Raw genomic sequence first — 23,158 nt, forward strand, 5'->3', positions numbered from 1 at the left:
CAACACACAGATAAAGAAGAAAATAAACCGTCTCCATTTCTACGATCTCAAAAAACAAGGCGAGCTCCAATTACGGCAATTTCGGATCGGCGACCCGGACCCGGATTATTTCCGGTAAGAAATGGCGGGTTCTTCTACTCCGATGGATTCTCTAATCTCGATCGCCGCCTCAGTTTCTACCGCGTCTACTAAAAAACGGGTCCGGATCTTCCGTGATGAACTCCCTCTCCTCATCGCCAATTCAGGTATCCGATTGACTTCTTTTTTTTTTTTTTATAAAAAAACTAACTTTTATGTTTTCGTTAGATTTTATTTATTTGATTGTTTTACTTGTCTGTTGCTGCTGTTGTAAAATTTGGGCTTAGATTTTGTGGAAGTGAAATGCATTTCTTCTAGGATTTGTTGAAGTTTTAGAAGTCGGAAGGATGAGTTTACGGAATTGGAAATTTTAGTAGTTCCTCTAAATGCTAATCCTTATTGTTGTTTTTTGTATTAAATGAGGTAGGCGATTATTAGTGTTTGCACCTGTAGAATGTGGATCATCATTTAGGTGAACTGAGTTGTGTTTGTTGTTCTGAATTGTAGCTACTTTCGGCCCACTCAGGTTATTTATGAGATATTCAGTTTCACGAGTAAATACCGGAAGAAGGTTGCTGAAGTACTTTGGATTAAGTTTTGAGAATAGTTGAAGAGTGAGTTCATGTTCTTGGTAGTCTGTGGATGTGAACTGGATCTAGAGTATGTTAATATTCGTGGTTTCCCTTATGGAGCATTTTATGAGTAAGGGAGGGAATTATTTATGGTTTGTATTGACTAAAGTAGTCAGGAACTTACCTATTGGATGAAACAGATATTAAGAATTTTGTGAATTTGGAAACTGTTAGGCATGAATAATGCTAAAGGTACAAATATGTTTCCTCTGTTTTACTCAGAATTCAAGTTATGATTTTGTTTTCCCTGTTAGTGCTTATATCATGCACCACAATCTGAAGAAATTATGTGCATATTGTAATGGATTAGTTTTGTGACTAGACTGCAAATATTCTACCTATACTGCTTGATTATCCCAGCTTACCTCTTATTTTTCTACTCTTTATATTGAATATTTAAATGTGCTCATATATTAAGATATTCTCTCTTTTAACCATCACTTTTATGCAGCATATGCTCCTTCCCCCTCTTTATCTCTCTCTGATTGTATTTCTCTTTCACTCAATGACTGAATAACTGTGCACTCAATGCTGCAAGTATTATGTAAAAAGCAGAATAACATGAACTTATTTCTATGCACATGCATCTACTGATCAATTTTTGGCGCTGTTGCTATTTTTGAACAGATATGTCCTCTGAGTTTACATCACTTTTGGTTGATATAATATTTAAAACCTATCCAATATATGATGATGGAGGGTCAAGAAAAGCTGTTAATGATGTGATTGTGAGGACTCTAGGTGAGGTTACATTCATGAAAAGTTTTGCAGCGGCACTTGTTCAGGCAATGGAGAAGCAATCGAAGTTCCAATCCCATGTAGGATGCTATAGTCTACTCAAGTGGTCATGTCTCCTCTTAACTAGAAGTCAATTTGCTAAAGTTTCGAGAAATGTATTGTGTAGAGTGGCTGCAGCTCAGGCATCTTTGCTGCATATTGTCATGCAAAGATCTTTCCGTGAGCAAAGGGCATGCAGGAAAACTTTTTTGCATTTATTTTCTCAGGTTTCTATAGCTAACCTTATTTGGTTTTGAGGAAATTTCCCAGCTGGTTATCGCAATAAACAAACTTAGATTTTATCGTTGTCTCTCTTTACAGTCACCTGATGTCTACAACATTTACATAGAAGAAGTGAAGGATGCACGGATTCCATACAAAGATACTCCTGAATTACTCTGTTTATTACTGGAATTTTCTTCAGCAGTTCCATCTAAATTCGAAAAAAGCAAGGTAACAATTTTTTCTTCTGTTTTATTATTTATGTTGGAATTCTTTTTGACTTTTGGGAGTCTTCAAGGTTTTTCAGTTTAACGTTTTCATATATTCATTGAGCTATGTCGAATGTTTAACATGCTTGTTTTCTTTGTACAACCCATATTTCTTGACATCTATGTTAAAGCTGTTTTAAATGCAAGAGAAAAGCCACCCAAGGGGCTTAGTGAATCTTTTCGTCCATTATTTGCACATATTTCACATGAAGATCTCCAAAGTATTGTGATCCCATCGTCAGTGAAGATGTTGAAACGCAACCCTGAGATTGTGTTGGACTCGGTTGGAATACTGTTAAGTTCAGTTGATCTGGATTTAAGTAAATATGCGAAGGAAATTCTTTCTATTGTATTACCACAGGCTCGCCATGCAGAAGATGGAAGAAGGGTTGCGGCATTGGCTATAGTACGTTGCTTAAGCCAAAAGTCTAGTGATCCAGATGCTTGCGAATCAATGTTCAGTGCAGTTAAAGCTGTTCTTGGAGGTTTGATCTTCTCCTCCTGTTATGGCATTTATAGATCTCTTCATACTGTGCATGATACTTTAACATATCTTTATTCGCTAGTGTTTTTGTGAACTTTTACTTTACATTTCATTCAAACAGGCTCAGAAGGAAGGCTAGCATTTCCTTATCAAAGAATTGGTATGATCAATGCCCTGCTGGAGTTGTCTGATGCTCCTGAAGGAAAATATCTCAACAGCCTTGCTTGCACTGTATGTGGCTTTCTTTTAACTTATTATAAAGATGAAGGTAATTTGCTTTGATGACTCTCAATCTCTTCTGTTTACTAGTAAAATTGCTACTTTTTATTGGTAGATGTTGAAAAAATGATGAACTTCATCTGTTTTTGCAGGAAATGAAGAGGTAAAGCTAGCAATATTGTCGGCTATTGCTTCTTGGGCAGCCCGTTTTGCTGATGCGATTCAACCAGATCTAGTGTCGTTTTTTTCATCTGGCCTTAAGGAGAAAGAAGCTTTACGAAGGGGTCATCTTCGTTGTTTACAAGCTATCTCCAAAAACCCAGATGCCCTATTACAGGTTAACAACATTTTTTTATTTAATATTTCATGAATGTTCAGTAATTAATTATTTTGTAGGCATTACTCTTGTTCCATTGCATTGAAGCACTTCAAATGTAAATTTTCAGATATCATCATTACTGGGCCCTCTTTTTCAACTTGTGAAAACTGGTTTCACTAAAGCTGTGCAGCGTCTAGATGGCATATATGCATTAAATATTGTTGGGAAGATTGCAGCAGTGGATATCATAGCTGGTATGTGTCTTGTAAATGATTGAAAGAATGGAATGCCTACCATCTCTTTCCATTCATGATAACTTGCTAGTTTGGAGGTTTTATATCTTTGTTGAGTCCCTTCTTCTTTGTCTTTTCCCAGAGGAGACTGTGTCAAAGGAGAAAATTTGGTCCTTGATATCTCAGAATGAGCCCTCTCTTGTTGCAAATTCGATGGTAGCTATTGCTAAATCATTGCTTTTAGGTTTCTTTTAAGTGGATTGTTTTCAGCTGTATTATCTACATTATGTAGGTTGCAAAATTATCAATTGAAGATTGCATATCATGTGTAGATCTTCTTGAAGTTCTGTTGGTGGAACATTCTCGCAGGTTAAAGTCATTTATGCTGCACTGCCTCAAACATTTATATATGTTTATTTTGGCTTATGGTTAGACTTAAGAGTTGCCTTCTTTACGCAGAGTGTTAGAAACTTTCTCGGCTAAATTACTATTACAGGTAGATCTGTTATCAATGGAAAAAAGAAAATTTTGGTATTTTCTCTGTTCTAATGATGAATTCAGTATTTGAAGACTGATTTTGAATATTGATGCAGTTATTACTCTTCTTAATGTGCCATTCAAGCTGGAATGTTAGGGAAAAAACTTATGATGCTACAAAGAAGATAATTGCTGCTGCTCCTCAGTTGTCAGAAGTTCTTCTGATTGAGTTCACAGGCTTTGTTTCTCTTGTTGGAGAGAAAATAAGTACCTTGAAGATGAGGTACAAAATGACTAAGTTCTCAAGTTTTGGTGCTTTTTATACGTTGCAGTGATTTTAATATTTTGATTTTGGAGATATTACTTTGGTCACCATTCATTTTATTTTATGGTTTTGCAGAGTGGGTTGTCATTAGCATATTCTGTTCTATTATATCCGAGGCTCTATTTATTTACTCAAAATTTGGTTTAGCCTTTTATCTTATCTAACGAGTGAAGTGTAAACTCTGTGTACCTGTAGTGATGCAGATAACTCTCCGGACAACCATCTTCATGTCCTTCCTTCTGTTGAGATCTTAGTGAAAGCTTTAACTGTTATATCATTCACAACTCTTGCTACAGCGCCAAGTGTTTCTACACGAATTATATTTTGCTCTCATCATCCGTGCATGGTTGGAACTGCTAAAAGTGACTCTGTGTGGCGGGTATATTGATTTTTTCTAGTTTGACTTTAGTTTCATGAAATTTTTCTTCTTCAGTGATTAATTTTTGTTGCGTTTTCATTCTTCTCGTCCTCAGAGGCTCCATAAATGTTTGAGAACACTCGGATTTGATGTGATTGACATTATCTCTGCTAGTGTTGGCAACATATGCGAGGTAAAATTCATGTTCTTATGAAATATGATTTATGCCAGTTTATTGGTTGGAAAAATAACCTTTTTAGCGCCATAATGCTTCTGTTACAGTCTATAGCTGACCTTTTTGGGGATGTGTTCTGTAGAGTTTAATTGGACCGATGGGGTTGATGAGTGCCAATCCACTTGAACAACAGGCATCAATCTATTCTCTACGCACTTTGATGTCAATAGCACCTGAAAATACATATTCAGAGTTTGAGAAGGTATTGCTTGTAATTGGTCAATGTCAATTTCTTTTTTTTTCTTGGTGCCAAGTATTGACATGAGTTCACTCCACTTTGCAGCATCTTATAAACCTTCCAGATCGTCATTCCCATGATATGCTTTCAGAGAATGACATTCAGGTATGGCTTTTAAAGTTATCTACTCTATTCTTGCTGGTTGCTTGGGTCTTTTTTACTCCTTCCCTCCCTGTTAACTGGTTTTGGGCCTTGAAGTGTCATTATGTACGTGGTTTTATTAGTCCCCATTCCTTTTCTGTTATCTCAAGGTTTCTGTATTATGTCCTTCATGCTCAATCAACACTTTTCTTCTTTCTTGCTTTTGCCTAATGTATTATCACTTCGAAAATTGCACAAATTATTATGGATTTAATATTTTGGACGTTTTTTCCACAAATTTCCATTTTAGCAAGTTGTTACCTGCAGGTAATTTTTTTACTTTTTAGTGAGAGTGATTTGGTGCTCAAAGATGATTTATCAATTTTTATGGAATTAATCATGTGAATAACTCTGGTTTATGATTAGTTGGAAGAATACTATGTCATTAGATTACCTTTGTTATGCCTATTAGGTTCTATGTAGTTTTATGTTCTTGTCTATTGCCTTGTTTTTTTCTTCTTCTTTTTCTTTAAGGCTTGATTATATCTTTTTTGATATGTTGCTGTAGATTTTCCGGACACCTGAAGGAATTCTTTCCAACGAGCAAGGTGTTTATGTTGCGGAATCTATTACTTCTAAGAATGCTAAACCAATTGAGGTCTCATCTCTATTTTTCTCTTTGCACTCTTTGGTTTGCTGTTCTCTTTCATATATATTTTCAGTTATTTATATTGTTTTATGTTCTATTCTCAGGACAATATCAATTCTAACCATCATGGAAAGAGGGAAGTATCTAGTAGAGCAGCTGCTGGCGGTGGGAAAAAGGATGGTGGAAAGTCGACAAAGAAAGCTGGCATGTCAACATCACCTCACTTTATAGCTTCATGATTTCTATTGCTTGATGAATCTCATAATATTGTTTATGCCATTTAATCCATACAGATAAAGGGAAGACTGCAAAAGAGGAGGCACGAGAGCAGCTTCTTAGGGAGGAGGCATCTGTTCGTGAGAAGGTTCGGGAAATACAGAAGAATCTATCTTTGATGCTGAATGCTATGGGGGAGATGGCGGTCGCCAATCCTGTTTTTGCACATAGCCAATTACCTTCCCTGGTGTGTTCCATTCTGTCCTAGATCCAACATTGGTTTCGTCTGCTTCTCTAAAATGCCTATCCTTTTTCATTTTTGCATCTTGAACTAAATTTACTCTGGTCTCAATTTTGATTTGCATTGCCTATACTCCTTTAACACAATTTTGTGAGGAACATGGTTTCTATTTTTCCTCTCTGTGAAATTGAATGCTTGATTTTCTTTTGTTGTTAATTTCATATTTGTTCACCAGATCATTGGTCTGGAATAATATTCAGGTCATGCTTTTTGATCTTTTACATTTTTCAGGTTAAGTTTGTGGATCCTTTATTGCGGTCACCAATTGTTGGGGATGTGGCCTATGATACATCAGTGAAGCTTGCCCGTTGTTTAGTGTATCCCCTGTGTAATTGGGCCCTTGATATTGCTACTGCTTTACGTCTAATTGTGACTGATGAAATTCGTATTCAGTTGGAACTCATTCCTACTGTGGATGAAGTAGCTGAAGAAAGACCATCATTGGGTCTTTTTGAGAGAATAGTAAATGGATTGTCTGTGTCTTGTACATCTGGACCTCTGCCTGTGGACTCCTTTATTTTCATCTTTCCTGTAAGATGCCCTACTTTCATATGTGGCCGAATGCATTCAATGATGTTTCTCTTATTTATTTATTTATCTATCTAATGATGTTTCTCTTCTTTATTTATTTATTTATTTATTTATCTATGTTTGTTACCAGATAATGGAGCGGGTTTTATTATCATCCAAGAGAACAGGACTTCACGATGACGTTCTTCGGATTCTTTATATGCACATGGATCCTCTTCTACCCCTTTCGAGGCTTCACATGTTATCGGTTACACAATCAAACTTTCAACCTAACAGATTTATGATTTATATATTTTTTTTGTCTTATCAAAAAAATATATATTTTTTTGTTATTTAATGGATCTCTCTCACTATATCATCCATTTATTTATTTATTTATTGCAGGCTCTCTATCATGTATTAGGTGTTGTTCCAGGTTACCAAGCATTGATTGGACCTGCATTAAATGAGTTGTGCCTTGGCCTTCAGCCAGATAAAGTAGCATCTGTATGTCCTTAATTAGTTCCTTATTTTCTATTGTGTAGTAGGTACTCATTTAATATATGTGATCTGTCTAATAATTTTGTTCTTACAGGCTTTTTTGTATGGAGTGTACGCAAAAGATGTTCATGTAAGGATGGCTTGCTTAAATGCTGTAAAATGCATTCCACGTGTTTCTGGTCGGGCTCTTCCTCAAAATGTTGAAGTTGCTACAAACATTTGGATCGCTTTACATGATCCAGAAAAGGTTTGGCTTAGAACTGCTTGCATGAATATTTAAAGTTGATTGCTTCTGGCTTACATAGGAGTAGTCATTCACTTCATTATCTCTATGCTTTCAGTCTGTTGCTGAAGGTGCAGAAGATTTATGGGACCGCTATGGATATGACATTGGGACTGACTACTCAGGGCTTTTCAAAGCACTTTCTCATATAAACTTCAATGTGCGCTTGGCTGCAGCTGAGGCATTAGCTGCTGCTTTGGATGAAAACCCAGATTCTATACAAGTTTGTTGATTTTTACCTTTTACATTTCTCTTGCATTGTTGTTATCTGATTCCTTTTGGTGGTATTTTCAGGAATCTCTCTCAACGTTATTTTCTTTATATATCCGTGATTCTGGTTTTGGTGAGGAAAATCTTGATGTTGGTTGGCTTGGTCGGCAAGGAATAGCATTAGCTTTGCATTCTGCAGCTGATGTATTAAGAACAAAAGACCTTCCTGTTGTCATGATATTCCTGATATCACGAGCACTGGTGTGTATTCTTTCCTTACTTTTGGTAATAATTATTAAAATACACTGGCTTTGCTCTTTAAGCTTGGAATGGTTCCTCCAGTGTGTTATGCTGCACAAGTTTTTTTTACTTTTAGTTATTCTTTTACTAGAAAATCAGAACAGCTAATTTATGAATATTTTGCATTTCAGGCTGATCCTAATGCTGATGTTCGCGGGAGAATGATTAATGCTGGTATAATGATTATTGATAGGCATGGAAGAGACAATGTCTCTTTGTTATTCCCAATTTTTGAGAACTACTTGAATAAGAAGGTTAACCTTTCTTCCAAATTATTGTTCTTTCTTATCTATATTTTATGTTGATTGATTCAGTCTCGCATAGTCAAGTGCTGGAGTATATTGATTTTCTTTTCATGTAGTTTTGCACAACCTGATGCATATTTGTGCATAATTGTTCTTTTTATATAGGCATCAGATGAGGAAAAATATGATCTGGTTCGTGAAGGTGTAGTTATTTTTACGGGAGCCCTAGCAAAACATTTGGCAAAGGTGTTGATTTGCTGCTTCTTTCTCGTCATATGAGTTATATGACATCATCCTAGTTTACCTTTAAGATCCATACTTCTGTTAACAGGATGATCCTAAAGTGCATGTGGTTGTAGAGAAGCTGTTAGATGTGTTGAATACCCCTTCTGAAGCTGTTCAGCGAGCAGTCTCATCATGCCTTTCTCCTTTGATGCGATCAAAGCAAGTATGTGTTATGCGGTGCTAAAAATGGGTTTTAAGGTTCAGAAATAAGTACTTGTATGCTTTTTTTTTTTTTGCAGTTATGCATGTTAATTTTTACTTGAAGAAATATGATACTTCTTAGGACGAGGGTTCAAATTAATGTTGATATTTCTTGTATAGGATGATGCAGCAGCACTTGTTTCTAGATTGTTGGATACAGTGAGAAATATGGTGAACGCCGCGGGGCAGCTTTTGGACTTGCAGGAGTGGTCAAGGGGCTGGGTTTATCATCTTTGAAGAAATATGGTGTCGTGACTGTGTTACAAGAAGCTTTTGCTGATAGGTTTGACTTTCTTTTTTATATATATTTTTTTGATAAGAAGTTTAGGCCTCATTAAAAACCCCCTTCATGATTATTGGATCACAATGTGCTCCTTTTTTTTTTGATAGGAATTGCAGGCCTCGTTAAAAAACCCCTTCTTGATTAATGGAGCTTTGAATGGAAGCTCCATAATCAGCAGAAGGAGAAAAAGAGTGCATTAAACATTTTATTAATCATAACAAATTACATAAGATTTAACAACTCCATACTGGATAACATAAAACTTAAGAACTCTACAAACAACATAAACCCACTAATACAAACAGGAAAAACCACTGATGAGACCATACTATCAACCAACCCCCTTATTTGCTAAACTGTTTGCCTCCCCATTACACGCCCATTACAATGTGCTCCTTAATCAGCAGAAGGAGGAAAAGAGTGCCTTAGAATTCATTAATAATCGAAAGTTACATAATGTTTAAAAAAAAAAACAAACATACACACTCCCTTTACAATGACCAACCCCAAGCATAAAAAACATCCTTAACAAAAACATTGGAACTAACCAATACCAGCCTTAGCCAAGCAATCAACGTCAATATTGGCTGACCTAGCAACCCATCTAATAACACCATGCAACTCCCTTAAGTAAGCAACAATGTCTTTCACTATAGCTATATAAACATAAGGAAATCAATTGTAATTCTTAACCCAATCCACTGCTAGTTTACAGTCACTTTCAACAATCAAACGTTCCTTGAACCGGTGTTGGATCGAATGAAAGAAGATTAAGCCCTTCTTAATTGCCTTAAGCTCTATCAAAATAGGAGGACCTGGACCAGCCGTCTCTTGGAAAGAACCCATCACCGACCATCCTCAACTCTTAGTAAGCCACCAACACCACTTTTCCTCCAATCTCCGCTCACAGTTGCATCCACATTTAGTTTTATAAAACCCGTTAGAGGAGGAGACCAAGACACAATATTGATAATTGAATTCCTGGAAGTAGAGCAACAATCCCCAAGAGAGGGATCACTAATGAGAGAATCATTCGAAATAGACACATCCTTGAACTTGGCTAAGAACCAAGTTGTGAGTCTAAATCTTGCTATAAAGAATAGATCAATCTGATCTAATCTTGCCCCTTCAAACACAATGGCATTCCTATATTTCCAAATCGTCCAAAGAACCACTCCCGGAATGAGAGACCAAATAGAAGAGTAGGGCACAGTATCCTCCCAAGTTAAAATAAAACTTTGAGCATTGCCATGTAGAATCGAACTATATTTCCAAAATCTCAGAAATTTATTCCATAAGGACCACGACACGAAGCAAGTGAAAAATAGATGTGATGAAGATTCAATCTCCTTTTTACAGAATGGACATGCAACGTCTACAATAGAGGACACCCCTCTCTGTAATTCTTGTTTTACTGGCAATCTCTGATACACCACCTGCCACATTAAGATTTCCACTCTAGGAGGTACCAAGCCCTTCTAAATGTTTTTCATCCAAAAAAATTCAGCTGTCGAAGCAGGGCATCATGACATCACACACAATTTAACAGAATAAATACCTTCCCTATTCCCTCTCCATATCACTCAGATTTCTTCTCATCTCTATATGCCAAGACCAACCTGATGACCGAAACTCACCAAAATCCTTTAAATTCCCATTCTTGTTTAATGAAAGAACAAACAATCTCAATTATAATGATGATTTAACATTCATAACTGAAGTAGTGAGAGAAGCTCCTCATTCTCTCTAAAAATCAAGCGTTTTCAAAAAAATTTTATTTCTTTTACCCTTTTCATATCTCTTAGATGGCGAGTAAGGTGAGAAGATCTGTTGGGAAAAAATGCGGTACAGTGATCATTTTTAATATTCCAGAGTGTCTTCATCACCATGGTCTTTGGGTATAATTCGATAAATATGGCGAGGTGGTTGATTCTTTCATCCCTAAAAAAGAAGCAAGTGAGGAAGTAAGTTTGGCTTTGTTCGCTTCACCAGATTGGAGGACGCGAGGAAGGCTATCAGATGTGCTGATAGATCTTGGATTCAAGGTAATAAAGTTAAAGTTTTCATGGCGAGATTTCATCCCCGTGAAGATTTCTGGAGAAAGTTCTCTAGTCCAAACTCAGCCGCGGTCAAGAGTATAGTGGAGAATGTTAGTCATTCAGAGGCTTCCATTGTTGGTTCTGTTGACAAGGATAAGCTCTCAACTCTCAAAGATAGCTTGGTAGGTTGGTGCAGGAAGTTTATTAGAATGAAGGAGTTGGCTGCTACTATGCACAAGGAAGGCATAGTAGGTTCGAAAATTATGAGGTTAAGCGGGTTAGCAATTTTAATCATTTTTGAAGATGAAGAGAGTATGTGGGATCCTGTTTTCCAGAATTTTAATAAAAGACTAGCAGGTTGGAAAGCAAAATCATTGTCGTTGGCGGGTAGACTTGTTCTAGTTAAATCTGTGCTTTCATCCTTGCCGATCTTTTTTTTATCTATTTTCAAGATTCCTCTCAAAGTGACTAAGAAGTTGAATTTTCTGATGGCTAACTTCCTTTGGGGTGAAGACCTTGATAAGAAACGAATTCATTGGGTGAGTTGGAAGTCGGTTTGTCAACCTATTGAAGAGGGTGGCTTGGGAATCCTTGATTTAAGGGTGATAAATAGAGTCCTACTTGGGAAATGGATTTGGAAATTTGCAAATGAAAAAAGAAGCTTGTGGAAGGAGTTGATCTGCTGCAAAAACAATGTTGATGTCCTGTCCCTTTCTATTTCAGATGCGGCTTCTCCTTTTGATTCTTGGATTTGGAAAGGCATCCTAAGTAACTTTTCGAAGAATGATCAGATCGGTGACTGTTTGAGAGACAATTCAAAGATCCAAGTGGGAAATGGTCAGTCGATTGCTTTCTGGACTGATGTTTGGATCACTAGTCTGCCTTTAAATCATCAATTTCCCAGAATTTTTGCTTTGTCTACAAATAAATGGGGGAAGGTCTCTGAGTTTGGTGGGTATGTAGATAATGTTTGGGTTTGGAACATCCATCTTAGAAGGAATTTGTTTGATTGGGAATTGGACCAGTGGATCGATCTAATGTTGTTTTTTTGACAAGACTAAGCTGTCATGTTCTGTTGATGATTTTACTGGGGTGGTCGGGTAAAGGGGATGGCATGTTCTCGGTCAAAGCTTGTAGACTGTCGTTATATGATAGTTCTGAAGAGAGTTTTGAGTGGAAGAAGTGGGTTTGGGATGGTTTGGCTCCGCCTAGAGTTCAAACCTTCTTATGGCAGATTTGCCATCAGAAACTAGCAGTTAGAGTGGAATTGAAGAAAAGAGGGATCCCTCTAGCGGAAGTACTGTGTCCATTATGTAATTCCCAGGATGAAACTATAGCTCACCTGTTCTTAACGTGTTCTGTTGCTTCGGGATTGTGGTGTAAATTTCTAAGGTTATGGGATATTTCTACTGTTCTGCATCAAGATCCTTCCTCTATTCTCTGCTCATGGTCCAATCTTAGGCATAATTCTATCATTTGGAGGTTTATTCCGACTGTTATTTTCTGGTTAATCTGGAAGGCAAGAAATCTGGTTGTTTTTGAAAATGGAAAATGTGACAGTTCAGTTCTGTATTTTATCACTAGATTTAGATTGGCGAAATGGTTCTTAGCTAAACATCCTTCGGTTCGGATTCAGACAGACCTTTTAGTAGGGGATCTTACGAGGGCAGATTCTTTTCTCATTACTTCTGGTCCTAAGAAGGTTATTGGTTGGTCTCCTCCTCCAGCGGATATGTTTAAACTCAATGTTGATGGAGCAGTGACTGGCGATGGGATGCAAGGGGGTATTGGTGGTGTCTTGAGAGACTCTTTCAGCGGCTCTTTAGCTTCTTTCTCTTCTGCAGTAGGGTCTGGTTTGCCTATTTTGACTGAACTGAAAGCTATTAAGGAAGGATTGGGTTTTTTCTATTCTTCAAATTGGGCTAAGAAGGGAAGACTTATTATTGAGAGCGACTGCAAATGTGCAGTGGATTGGATTTTAAAGCTGCAACTTGCCCCTTCATTTTTCAGTGATCTGGTGGAGGATATTGAAGCTCTTATTACTGCTAAGGGGGTCGTTCTTAGATGGATTCCTAGGAGTTGTAATTTGGTGGCTGACAGGCTAGCTAAGCAGGGGATCGGTTAAGTGTAACAGGCTTCTTGTAATGTTTTGTGCTTTTTCGATGGGTTTGTTGTGGTTGTTCCTTTGTAATAGTATTGCTAGTTTGGGAATCAGGACTCACCCACTGATCTAGGGTACTGCTGTGTCGGTTTTGAGTAGGCTTCTGTTATAGTTTTGGTTTGCTTTGGGTTTCGAGCGCTTTATGTTGTTTATGGTTTGATGGGGGTGTGGTCCTGGTTGTTTCTTATGTATTTTATGTTGTTGAATAAAATCCTAAGGCGCTCTTTTCCTCCTTCCAATGATTAAGGAGTTTTCTCCAAGCTCCATTAATTATGAAGGGGGTTTTTAACGAGGTCTTCAATTCTTATATAAAAAAAAAAGATGAAGAGAGTAGGGATTATACTCTAAATAATCATATTGGGGCGTTGAATAAATTCTTCGACAAAGTGGAAGTTTGGTCGGAAGATTTTCAGTGCAGCAGCCGTCGGGCATGGCTTTCGTGCAAAGGGATCCCTTCGTTTGTGTGGAATCACTCCACCTTCAAAAATATTGCAGACAAATGGGGAGTTCTTATATCCATTGAGGAAGGGACTGTTATGATGACAGGAAAGTTAGGGTTGGATCGTGTGGATTTGGGGGAAACGGTGAAGGGAAGAATTGGGAAGTCACAGCAGAAATTGGGGGAAGATCGAATGAAGTTAGGGATTGAGAGGGAAGCTAGGGATTGAGATCCTATCTGTGGAATTGGGGATTGGGAATCGAGAAAGAGATAAGAAGGAAGAGTAAAGACGAGATTGAAGGGGGCAGGGGAGAGCATAATGGGTTTTTAATACTTAACCCAATATAAGTTCAGGTGGGCCTCTATGTTGGGCTGGTTTGAATAGAATCATTTTAGGAGAGTTGTTTGGAGGGTGAGTCAGCTTCAAACGGTTATTTTGTTAGATTTGCTGTTATGACAGCTGGTACTGAGTATAAATAATTTGTACCCATCCTTTAAGGAATATCTTATGAATGAATTGCAAGTTTTCTGTATCTATTTCTCTCTACATTTCTTAAATCCCTAAAAATTCTTTCTTATTCGATCCGGAAACATAACAATTGGTAATCAGAGCTGAGTTTTTTGATCCAAAATCAATTGTTCACACTGGGAAAGACAAGAAAAATGCAGAAAACTGGGACCACAGAGGTACCAGAACAAGTAGCACTGGAGGAGGAGACCTTACCATCTTGGTGGGCTGGGCAGAAGGCAGAGCTGGAAGGAAGGATACAAACCTTAGAAGAAGGTATGACTGAGAATAGAGGGTATTTACAGAGGATATTACAGCTGGTTAATCAGGCAGCGGAGGAAAAAGATTCACCTAAGTCAGTGAAGAACCAACCACCAGCAGAGGAGAAACAGAACAAAAGTGAAGGTAAAGTACCATGCTTAATTACGGTTCTTAGTGAAAATGAGAAGTACACATTTCAACCTAATGAACCTGGGATTCTAGCCTCTAAACCTGTGGGGTTTACTGGACCTCCAATTTTTAATCAGAAGATGCAAGAAGAGAAGCTTATGGGTAGTTCTAGTGAGAGTAAGGGAGGAGATGAGCATGTTGATACTAGAAACTACTGTAAAAATCCTTTTGGGAATCCTAGTTCTGTATTACCTAGACCAAAAGTGGAATTACCATTGTTTGAGGGTAATAATCCGAGGGGTTGGGTCAGGAAATGTCAGAAATTTTTTAATCTGTTCGGAATACATGAGGAGCAGAAACTGGAAATAGCTGCTATGTATTTAGTTGGAAAGGCTGAGACGTGGTTTGATGGGTACATTATGCAAAAGTATAGAGTGACATGGCATGAATTTGAGGCTGATTTGTGTCACAGATTTTGTGATAGAAATTATTCTGATATTATTGAAGAATTCAATAAGTTGATGCAGAAGGGGAGTGTGGAGGAGTATCAAGAAAAGTTTGAAGAATTAAGGCCTTATTTATTGCAACAGAACATGCAGTTGGGGGAGAATTATTTTGTGTCCAGCTTTATTAGTAGTCTGAAGGAGGAATTAAAACATAAGGTGAAAGTGTTGGAGCCTAAGAACCTATCTGAAGCTTATAGGCAAGCTAAACTATATGAGTTAGCTAATGAAATTGAAGGGAAGAAGTACAAATCTCCTAGTAAATTTTTATCTTATACTGCTTCAAACAGTCAACAGAACAGTGACAATAGGAGTTTCTTACTGTTGTAACCGGTTTTCGTCCGGGCACGAAATATTAAATTGGGCGAGAAAATTGATGTGAATGAATAATTTTGAAAATAATTTAAGAGTCGCCATCGGCCTTTTGGGTCAGGTAGGTCGAATACCTAAAAAATATCTTTTAAAAGAGTTTTAAGAAAACATCAATTAAAAAAAAAATTAAACTGATCTGCGTTTATAACCAAAAATTCGTTCTTTTTAGTAATAAAAAGGGATTCGTGGTCGGTTACGTTTAGGGAAGGATTAGCACCCCTACAACGCCCAAAATTGGTACTTTGCAATTATAAATTGTCTCTATTATTAAAATTTAAAAATTCAAAAATATATTTAATTCTATTATTTTCAAAATTATATATATAAAATATTTATTTATTTAAAAATATCCAAAAAGAACTTCTAGGTGCCTTAAGACAGCTCTTTTTCTTTGATATTGATAAATAATATTATTTAATTTTTAATTTTAAAATATCAGAATAGGACATCCAGTTGTATTAAGACTGTCCTTTTCTTCGATTTATTAAGATAAATATTTAAAAATTACCATTATATATATATTTATGAATATATAAAAATATTTATTCATAAAAATAAAAATACTATTAAAACAATATATTTAAAAACAATAAAATAAAAGAAAACATATAAAATAAATGACTAAATTACAGTAAAAATAAAATTAAAAGTCTAATTCGTAATTAATCAAAATTATAGGGATCAAATATGTTATTTTCTGATTTAATGATTTAGTGACTAAAATAAAATTATCTAAAATTCGAATTTTATAATAAAATAAATTAAAAATATAAACTAGGGATTTAAGAATTATTTATAGAAATTAATGGATCAAATCTGTAATTTATCCTAAATATATTATTTTAATATGAAGGACTAAAATAAATTAAATTAAAATTCGAAGACTAAATTAAGAATATTATAAATTTAATTTAGTGACTAAAATGTAAATTTTACAAATCCGGAGGACTGCGGACGGGGTTTAACTATTTCATAATTACGCGTATAGTCCTTCCCGAAACGACGTCGTTCGGGAAGAACTATAAATGGTCCAAACCGGCTGGCCCGAAGGGCCAGCCATTTCATTTCATTTTTTTTTTCTCTCTCTAGCAGAGAGAGTTTTAAAACTCTCTGCCTTCTCTCTAGCTTCCCTCACCGGAGGGAAGCCGGTCACCGGACGGCAACCGTCTGCCGCCGTGACCATCACCGCCGGCCACCGCATCCGGTGACCGGAAAAATTTTTCTTTACACTAATATATAGATCGGACCGTCCTAAGGACGGTTCCGGTGTTATTTCTTCCTAAAAGGCTCCCAATCGGAGCAAATCTACAAAAGTACCTTCGGTATTTTTGGTTCTCCGGCGATGTTCAGTGTTTCCGGCGACGGTCAAGGTTTCCTTGGTAAGCCTCTTCTTCCTTTTTCTTTCTTTTTTTTTCTTCTGGTTCTTTGCTGCTGAGATCGTTGGTATAGTTTGTTTGTTTTTCTTTTCTTTGTCTTTTTTTTTTCTCTCTCCGGTTCTGTCTCTGTCTCTGTCTTTGTCTCTTTTTTTTTTTTTTTTTGCAGGTGGGGTGGTGGCTTTTATAGCCACCACCGTTGTAGCCGTCGGACCGGTCCGAAGAAGGGCTCTCGGTGAGTCACCGGACTACCAGTGGTGACTCACCGAGTAGCCATGGCGTGGACGGCTGGTATGATCTTCTGGAGCCTTCATTCGGGACGTGGCAGCGGCGGAGGCGGCGAGAAGACTGTCGGCAGCCGCGTGGAAGCTGGGGCGGCGCCGCGTGGCCCTAGGGTATCAAACCCTAGGGTTCCTCTCTGGAGCTATGTGGACCGTTGGATCGTGCCAGATCCAACGGTTGTAATGAGGCGGCTGAGGATGATTAGGGTTAGGAAACCCTAACTGGAAACCCAAATATTTAGGGTTTCTGGTTGGATTTGGACCGGTTTCAGTTGGTTTGTAACTGGGCCGGTTGAATTGTAATTGGTTTGTAATTTATATGTATTTAATATATTTAATAATAAAATAATAATAATAATAATAAAAATAATAATAATAATAATAATAATAATATTAATAATGATAATAATAATATTAATAATAATAATAATAATATGGATAAAAAATAGTATCTTCAGCTGCCCCTCTTTGCTCATTCTTGTGTTAACAAGAATAGGGCAAAGATGAAAAGATAATAAAATTTTTTATCCATTTGACTTTACTTTGATCATTTTGGAGATATTGAATAAATTCTTCTTTTTCTCCAGATGAGTTCTTCTCATTACAAACTTTCTGCTGGGGATGATGTTCCATCAAATGATGAATTCAAGCAAAAGGTTGAACAAGTTCTTCTCATTATGAACTTCTTCTTCCTTCTTCAGATGACGAGTTCTTCTCATTATGAACTCTTCCTCTGGAAATGATGATCCATCAAGTGATGAATTCAAGCAAAAGGTTGAACAAGTTCTTCTCATTATGAACTTCTTCTTCCTTCTTCAGATGACGAGTTCTTCTCATTATGAACTTTCTCTGGAAAAGAATGATCCATCAAGTGATGAATTCAAGCAAAAGGTTGAACAAGTTCTTCTCATTATGAACTTCCTCTTCCTTCTTCAGATGACGAGTTCTTCTCATTATGAACTTCCTCTGGAAAAGAATGATCCATCAAGTGATGAATTCAAGCAAAAGGTTGAACAAGTTCTTCTCATTATGAACTTCTTCTTCCTTCTTCAGATGACGAGTTCTTCTCATTATGAACTCTTCCTCTAGAAATGATGATCCATCAATTTGATGAATTCAAGCAAAAGGTTGAACAAGTTCTTCTCATTATGAACTTCCTCTTCCTTCTTCAGATGACGAGTTCTTCTCATTATGAACTCTAACTGGAAAAGCTGATCCATCAAATGATGGATTTGAGTCTTTGTTAAAATCTTTGAAATTCCTGTTTAAAATTTCAACAAGAATAAAAATGAATGAAAATGCATCTATTTTTGCAAATGTCTAAATATGATGCATGAATGTTAAGTTGTTTGATTTCAGATTGGTGAATTGAGTATTTCTTCAATTGTAAAAATCCAATATATCTTTCTTCTTTGAATCAGAGAATCTATCATCTTTGACTAATGTAGATGTAGATATAATGTCACAAAACCTCATGAGAATAAAACTCAATAGTATAAGCTCTTGAAAAGCTTGCATTCAAGCAACATGTTGAGTTTGATAACAATTCATCTGATTATGAAGTGACCTTTCAAGATGATTTTACAGATATCGATAGTTCTTCTAATACCAAGAAATCTTGAATTTTGATTCTGATGAAGAGAATAAACTGTTATACTTGACAAAAATGGGATTCTCAAGTGCTGAAACTTCAATATCCATGTAGAAATGTGGTCCAGATTCATCAATTGTAAAATTGATAAATTTTATATGTGATGCTCAAATGACTAAGGCTGCTGATGCACTTCTTCGGATCAAATAACTCAAAGAACACTTCCAGAAGATGCTATTGGCAAATTCATCTTCTAAATTCAATGATTGATTCTGTCCAATCAGATAACTCAAAGAACACTTCCAGAAGATGCTATGTTTTGTCTAACCAGATCAGATAACTCAAAGAACACTTCCAGAAGATGCTATGTTCTGTCCAACCAGATCAGATAACTCAAAGAACACTTCCAGAAGATGCTATGTTCTGTCCAACCAGATTAGATAACTCAAAGAACACTTCCAAAAGATGTTATGTTCTGTCCAACCAGATCAGATAACTCAAAGAACACTTCCAGAAGATGTTATGTTCTGTCCAACCAGATCAGATAACTCAAAGAACACTTCCAGAAGATGCTATGTTCTGTCCAACCAGATCAGATAACTCAAAGAACACTTCCAGAAGATGCTATTGGCATATTCATTTGTTCCAGTTAATGTTTGGAATAGGATATCACCAGGCTCATTCGATGTAGAGCCAAAATTTGTAGATTCAAAGCATTTCCATGCTATTACACTGAAAAGGGCTATATTCATAATTCTGCCAATTGAGAACAGATTTCCTCTTATTTTGCTTCCTCCATGTGCTGATGCTTTTCCATTGACAAAGAAATGATGGCCTTCATGGGATCTAAGAACAAAGTTGAACTGTTTATAAACATGTACATGAAGTGCCAAATTGACAGAAAGGATCTGTAAGGCTCTTGAAGCTATGACAATAAGCCACCTTCGAGTATTCAGAAGTATGTTCTTGATGAGTGCTGAAAATGGAATCTAGTATGGGTTGGAAGGAATAAGGTTACTCCACTTGAACCTGATAAGGTGGAAACGCTTCTAGGTTTCCTTAAAAACCATATACAAGGATCTGTATAGAAACATGTCTCCTAGTGATATCAAATGTCTTGTTTCTTTTTGCTGGAATCAGTATTGCAAAGATCATCTTCTACTGTTTTAGTATATCTTTGAAAACAGATGTGCAAGAACTGAATGGTGATCGGTTGGAGCAATTGATGAGTAGATTTGGCGGATTCGACCTTGTTGTCGGTAGAATCCCGTGTAATAATCTTGATGTTCATGGCTTTAAGCTAGTGATGATTTGACTACTTTGTATTCCATGTATTTAAAAGTATTAACATAAAGTGATATTCAGAAATCTTTAAATTATTTCAAAATTATGTTAGTTCAATAGAAAAGAATAAATTGAATTTCCAAAAATAAATTGAATCTCAAATAAATTGAACTTGAAATAAATAGAATTGTATTCAAAGTTCTGGCAAACATAATAATGATAAAAATTCAAATGTCTCAACAAATTATAAGCATAAATATTTCTAAATTAATCGCATTGACACAATTTAGAGATGATGTAAGCTTTTGTCTGGAAGGTCTCAAACGTTGTTGAAATGCTTGTAGATGTGAAGTTTCTTCCAAACTACCAAAATCTTAAGAGAATTCAATTGCCGGATGCCTAATATCAACCTGCCTTTGAGCCGCCTTTTCAGGTTTTCAACTCAAATCCTTCATTTGGTTACAAGATGCCCTTTGCGGGTTTTCACCTTGACCCCCTTTCTTTTTCTTCTCTTTTTTTCATTTTCTATTTTTTTTTTCTTTTTTCTTTTCTTTCTTTTCTTTTTCTTTTCTTTTTTCTTCAAGCATAATATTTCTTGACAGAATCCGAGTTTATTGGATTTCTCAGAATTTTTCCATCCATTTCTGCCAAGATCAACGCTCCTCCGGAAAAGGCCTTTTTCACAACGTATGGCCCTTCCCAATTAGGCATCCATTTCCCACGGAAATCCTTATGTATAGGCAAGATCTTTTTTAATACTAGATCACCCTCTTGGAATTCTCTTGGATGTACTTTTTTGTCATTAGACTTCATCATCCGTTTCTGATACATCTGTCCATGGCAAATAGCTTTCAATCTTTTATCCTCAATAAGGTTCAATTGATCAACTCTAGCTTGGATCCATTCAGATTCATCCAATTTTGTTTCTCTCAATATTCGAAGCGATGGAATCTCAACTTCAATTGGTAAGACTGCTTCCATCCCGTAGACTAAAGAAAACGGTGTTGCCCCAGTAGATATTCGAACAGTAGTTCGGTATGCGTATAGAGCAAAAAGTAACTTCTCGTGCCAATCTTTGTAAGTTTCAGTAGTCTTTGTAATGATTCTCTTGATGTTCTTATTTGCTGCTTCAACTGCCCCATTCATCTTTGGACGATATGCCACTGAATTTGCATGTTTGATCTTGAACTGTGCACAAAGTTCGGTCATCATTTTGTTATTCAGGTTCAGAGCATTATCTGTAATGATCCTTTCTGGTAAACCATACCGGCAAATTATTTCTTTCTTTATGAACTTGCAGACTGTGGACCTCTTAATATTGGTATATGAAGCAGCTTCAACCCATTTGGTAAAATAATCAATTGCCACAAGGATGAAACAATGTCCATTCGATGCTTTTGGTGTGATTGCCCCAATGACATCTATTCCCCACATAGAAAATGGCCAAGGCGCTGTCATTACATGTAAAGGAGATGGGGGTACATGAATCTTGTCTGCATATATCTGGCATTTATGACATTTCCTTGCATAATCAATGCAATCTGTGTGCATGGTAGCCCAATAGTATCCATATCTCATTATTTTTCTGGCCATGGAAAGACCATTTGCATGTGTTCCACATATTCCACTGTGTACTTCTTCAATGACATTTCGAGCTTCGCTGGTATTTAAACATCTCAATAGCATTTGATCATTGCTTCTTCTATACATAATCTCTCCATCAAGAAAATATCCAGCAGCCATTCTTCTCAAGGTTCTTTTATCAGTTTCTGATGCATTTGGTGGATAACTTTGATTTTTGATATATTGCAGGATATCATGATACCATGGTTTACCATCTACCTCTTCTTACACACTATAACAATGTGCAGGAATTTCATATACTTGCATTTTGATTGGCATCATATCAACTTTCTTAGTTGCTTGAAACATTGCAGCTAATGTAGCCAAAGCATCTGCCATTTGATTTTCTTCTCGAGGGAGATAATTGAATGTAACTTTCTCAAATTCTTTCACTAATTCGAGGGTAAAATTTCGGTATTCCAACAATTTAGGATCTTTTGTTTCCCATTCTCCTCGCAATTGATACACCACTAACGATGAATCTCCATATATCTTGAGAAATTTGATTTTTCTTTCTATAGCTGCTTTCAATCCCATGACACAAGCTTCATATTCCGCCATGTTATTGGTGCAAAAGAACTCCAGTCTACTTGTAAAGGGATAATAAACATTTTCAGGAGAAATTAACACTGCCCCGATTCCTCGTCCCAAAGCATTAGATGCTCCATCAAAGTAAAGCTTCCAAGTTGCAAATTCATCATTTGTTTTGACTTCTTCATTCATGGATATGCATAACAGATCTTCATCGGGAAAATTAAAGTTCAAAGGCTGATAATCATTTGATACACGACTGGCCAAAAAATCAGCTATGACACTTCCTTTTATCGCTTTTTGGTTGACATATACAATATCAAACTCAGATAATAACATCTGCCATCTAGCCATTCTGCCTGTCAAAGCTGGTGATTCCATTAAGAACTTTAAAGGATCAAGTTTGGATATCAACCAAGTAGTATGGTATAACATATATTGTCTGAGTCTTCGAGTAGTCCACACCAAAGCACAACATAATTTTTGTATTGGTGGATATCGAACTTCACAATCAGTAAATTTCTTGCTCAGATAATAAATAGCTTTTTCTTTCCTTCCTGATTCATCATGCTGTCCTAGTACACATCCCATCGAATTTTCGAAGACCGTCAAATAGAGAATTAATGGTCTATCAGGCATTGGTGATACTAAAATTGGGGCATTGGATAAATATTTCTTAATAATATCCAAAGTTTCCTGACATTCTTCATTCCAGACTTCAGGATTGTTCTTTCGAAGTAATTTGAACACTGGATCACATTTGTCAGTCAATTGAGAAATGAACCGAGATATATAATTTAATCTCCCCAAAAAGCCTCGAACTTCTTTTTTTGTGTTGGGTGGTGGAAGATCTTGAATTGCTTTTACTTTATCTGGATCAATCTCGATTCCTTTTTTGCTGACTACAAATCCCAAAAGTTTCCCAGAAGTTACCCCAAAAGTGCATTTAGCAGGGTTAAGCTTTAATTGATACTTCCTCAATCTCTGGAAAAGCTTTCTCAGATTTTGAATATGTTCTTCTTCCGTTCTGGATTTGGCAATCATGTCATCTACATATACTTCAATCTCTTTGTGCATCATGTCATGAAACAAAGTTACCATAGCTCTTTGATATGTTGCCCCTGCATTTTTC

General features: G+C 36.4%; 1 protein-coding gene across 1 annotated transcript in view; it reads left to right on the forward strand.

Moving 5' to 3' along the window:
• Positions 1 to 23,158, forward strand: part of LOC120213107 (protein ILITYHIA-like) — a 68,633-nt gene continuing 45,475 nt past the window's right edge. The window contains 29 exon segments of the mRNA XM_039211260.1: positions 1 to 245; positions 1,338 to 1,714; positions 1,809 to 1,940; positions 2,082 to 2,463; positions 2,584 to 2,730; positions 2,834 to 3,018; positions 3,128 to 3,254; positions 3,376 to 3,449; positions 3,526 to 3,602; positions 3,693 to 3,729; positions 3,827 to 3,993; positions 4,231 to 4,414; positions 4,509 to 4,586; positions 4,711 to 4,830; positions 4,912 to 4,971; positions 5,516 to 5,605; positions 5,701 to 5,800; positions 5,890 to 6,059; positions 6,345 to 6,644; positions 6,775 to 6,891; positions 7,029 to 7,130; positions 7,219 to 7,371; positions 7,466 to 7,630; positions 7,702 to 7,878; positions 8,049 to 8,171; positions 8,328 to 8,408; positions 8,494 to 8,610; positions 8,769 to 8,802; positions 8,805 to 8,931. Coding sequence (XP_039067191.1) covers positions 122 to 245; positions 1,338 to 1,714; positions 1,809 to 1,940; positions 2,082 to 2,463; positions 2,584 to 2,730; positions 2,834 to 3,018; positions 3,128 to 3,254; positions 3,376 to 3,449; positions 3,526 to 3,602; positions 3,693 to 3,729; positions 3,827 to 3,993; positions 4,231 to 4,414; positions 4,509 to 4,586; positions 4,711 to 4,830; positions 4,912 to 4,971; positions 5,516 to 5,605; positions 5,701 to 5,800; positions 5,890 to 6,059; positions 6,345 to 6,644; positions 6,775 to 6,891; positions 7,029 to 7,130; positions 7,219 to 7,371; positions 7,466 to 7,630; positions 7,702 to 7,878; positions 8,049 to 8,171; positions 8,328 to 8,408; positions 8,494 to 8,610; positions 8,769 to 8,802; positions 8,805 to 8,931 — 4,127 coding nt within the window. The 5' untranslated portion in view covers positions 1 to 121.

This window comes from Hibiscus syriacus, unplaced genomic scaffold, assembly GCF_006381635.1.
Source record: "Hibiscus syriacus cultivar Baekdansim isolate YM2019G1 unplaced genomic scaffold, ASM638163v2 tig00000738_pilon, whole genome shotgun sequence".
Classification (NCBI taxonomy): Eukaryota; Viridiplantae; Streptophyta; class Magnoliopsida; order Malvales; family Malvaceae; genus Hibiscus; species Hibiscus syriacus.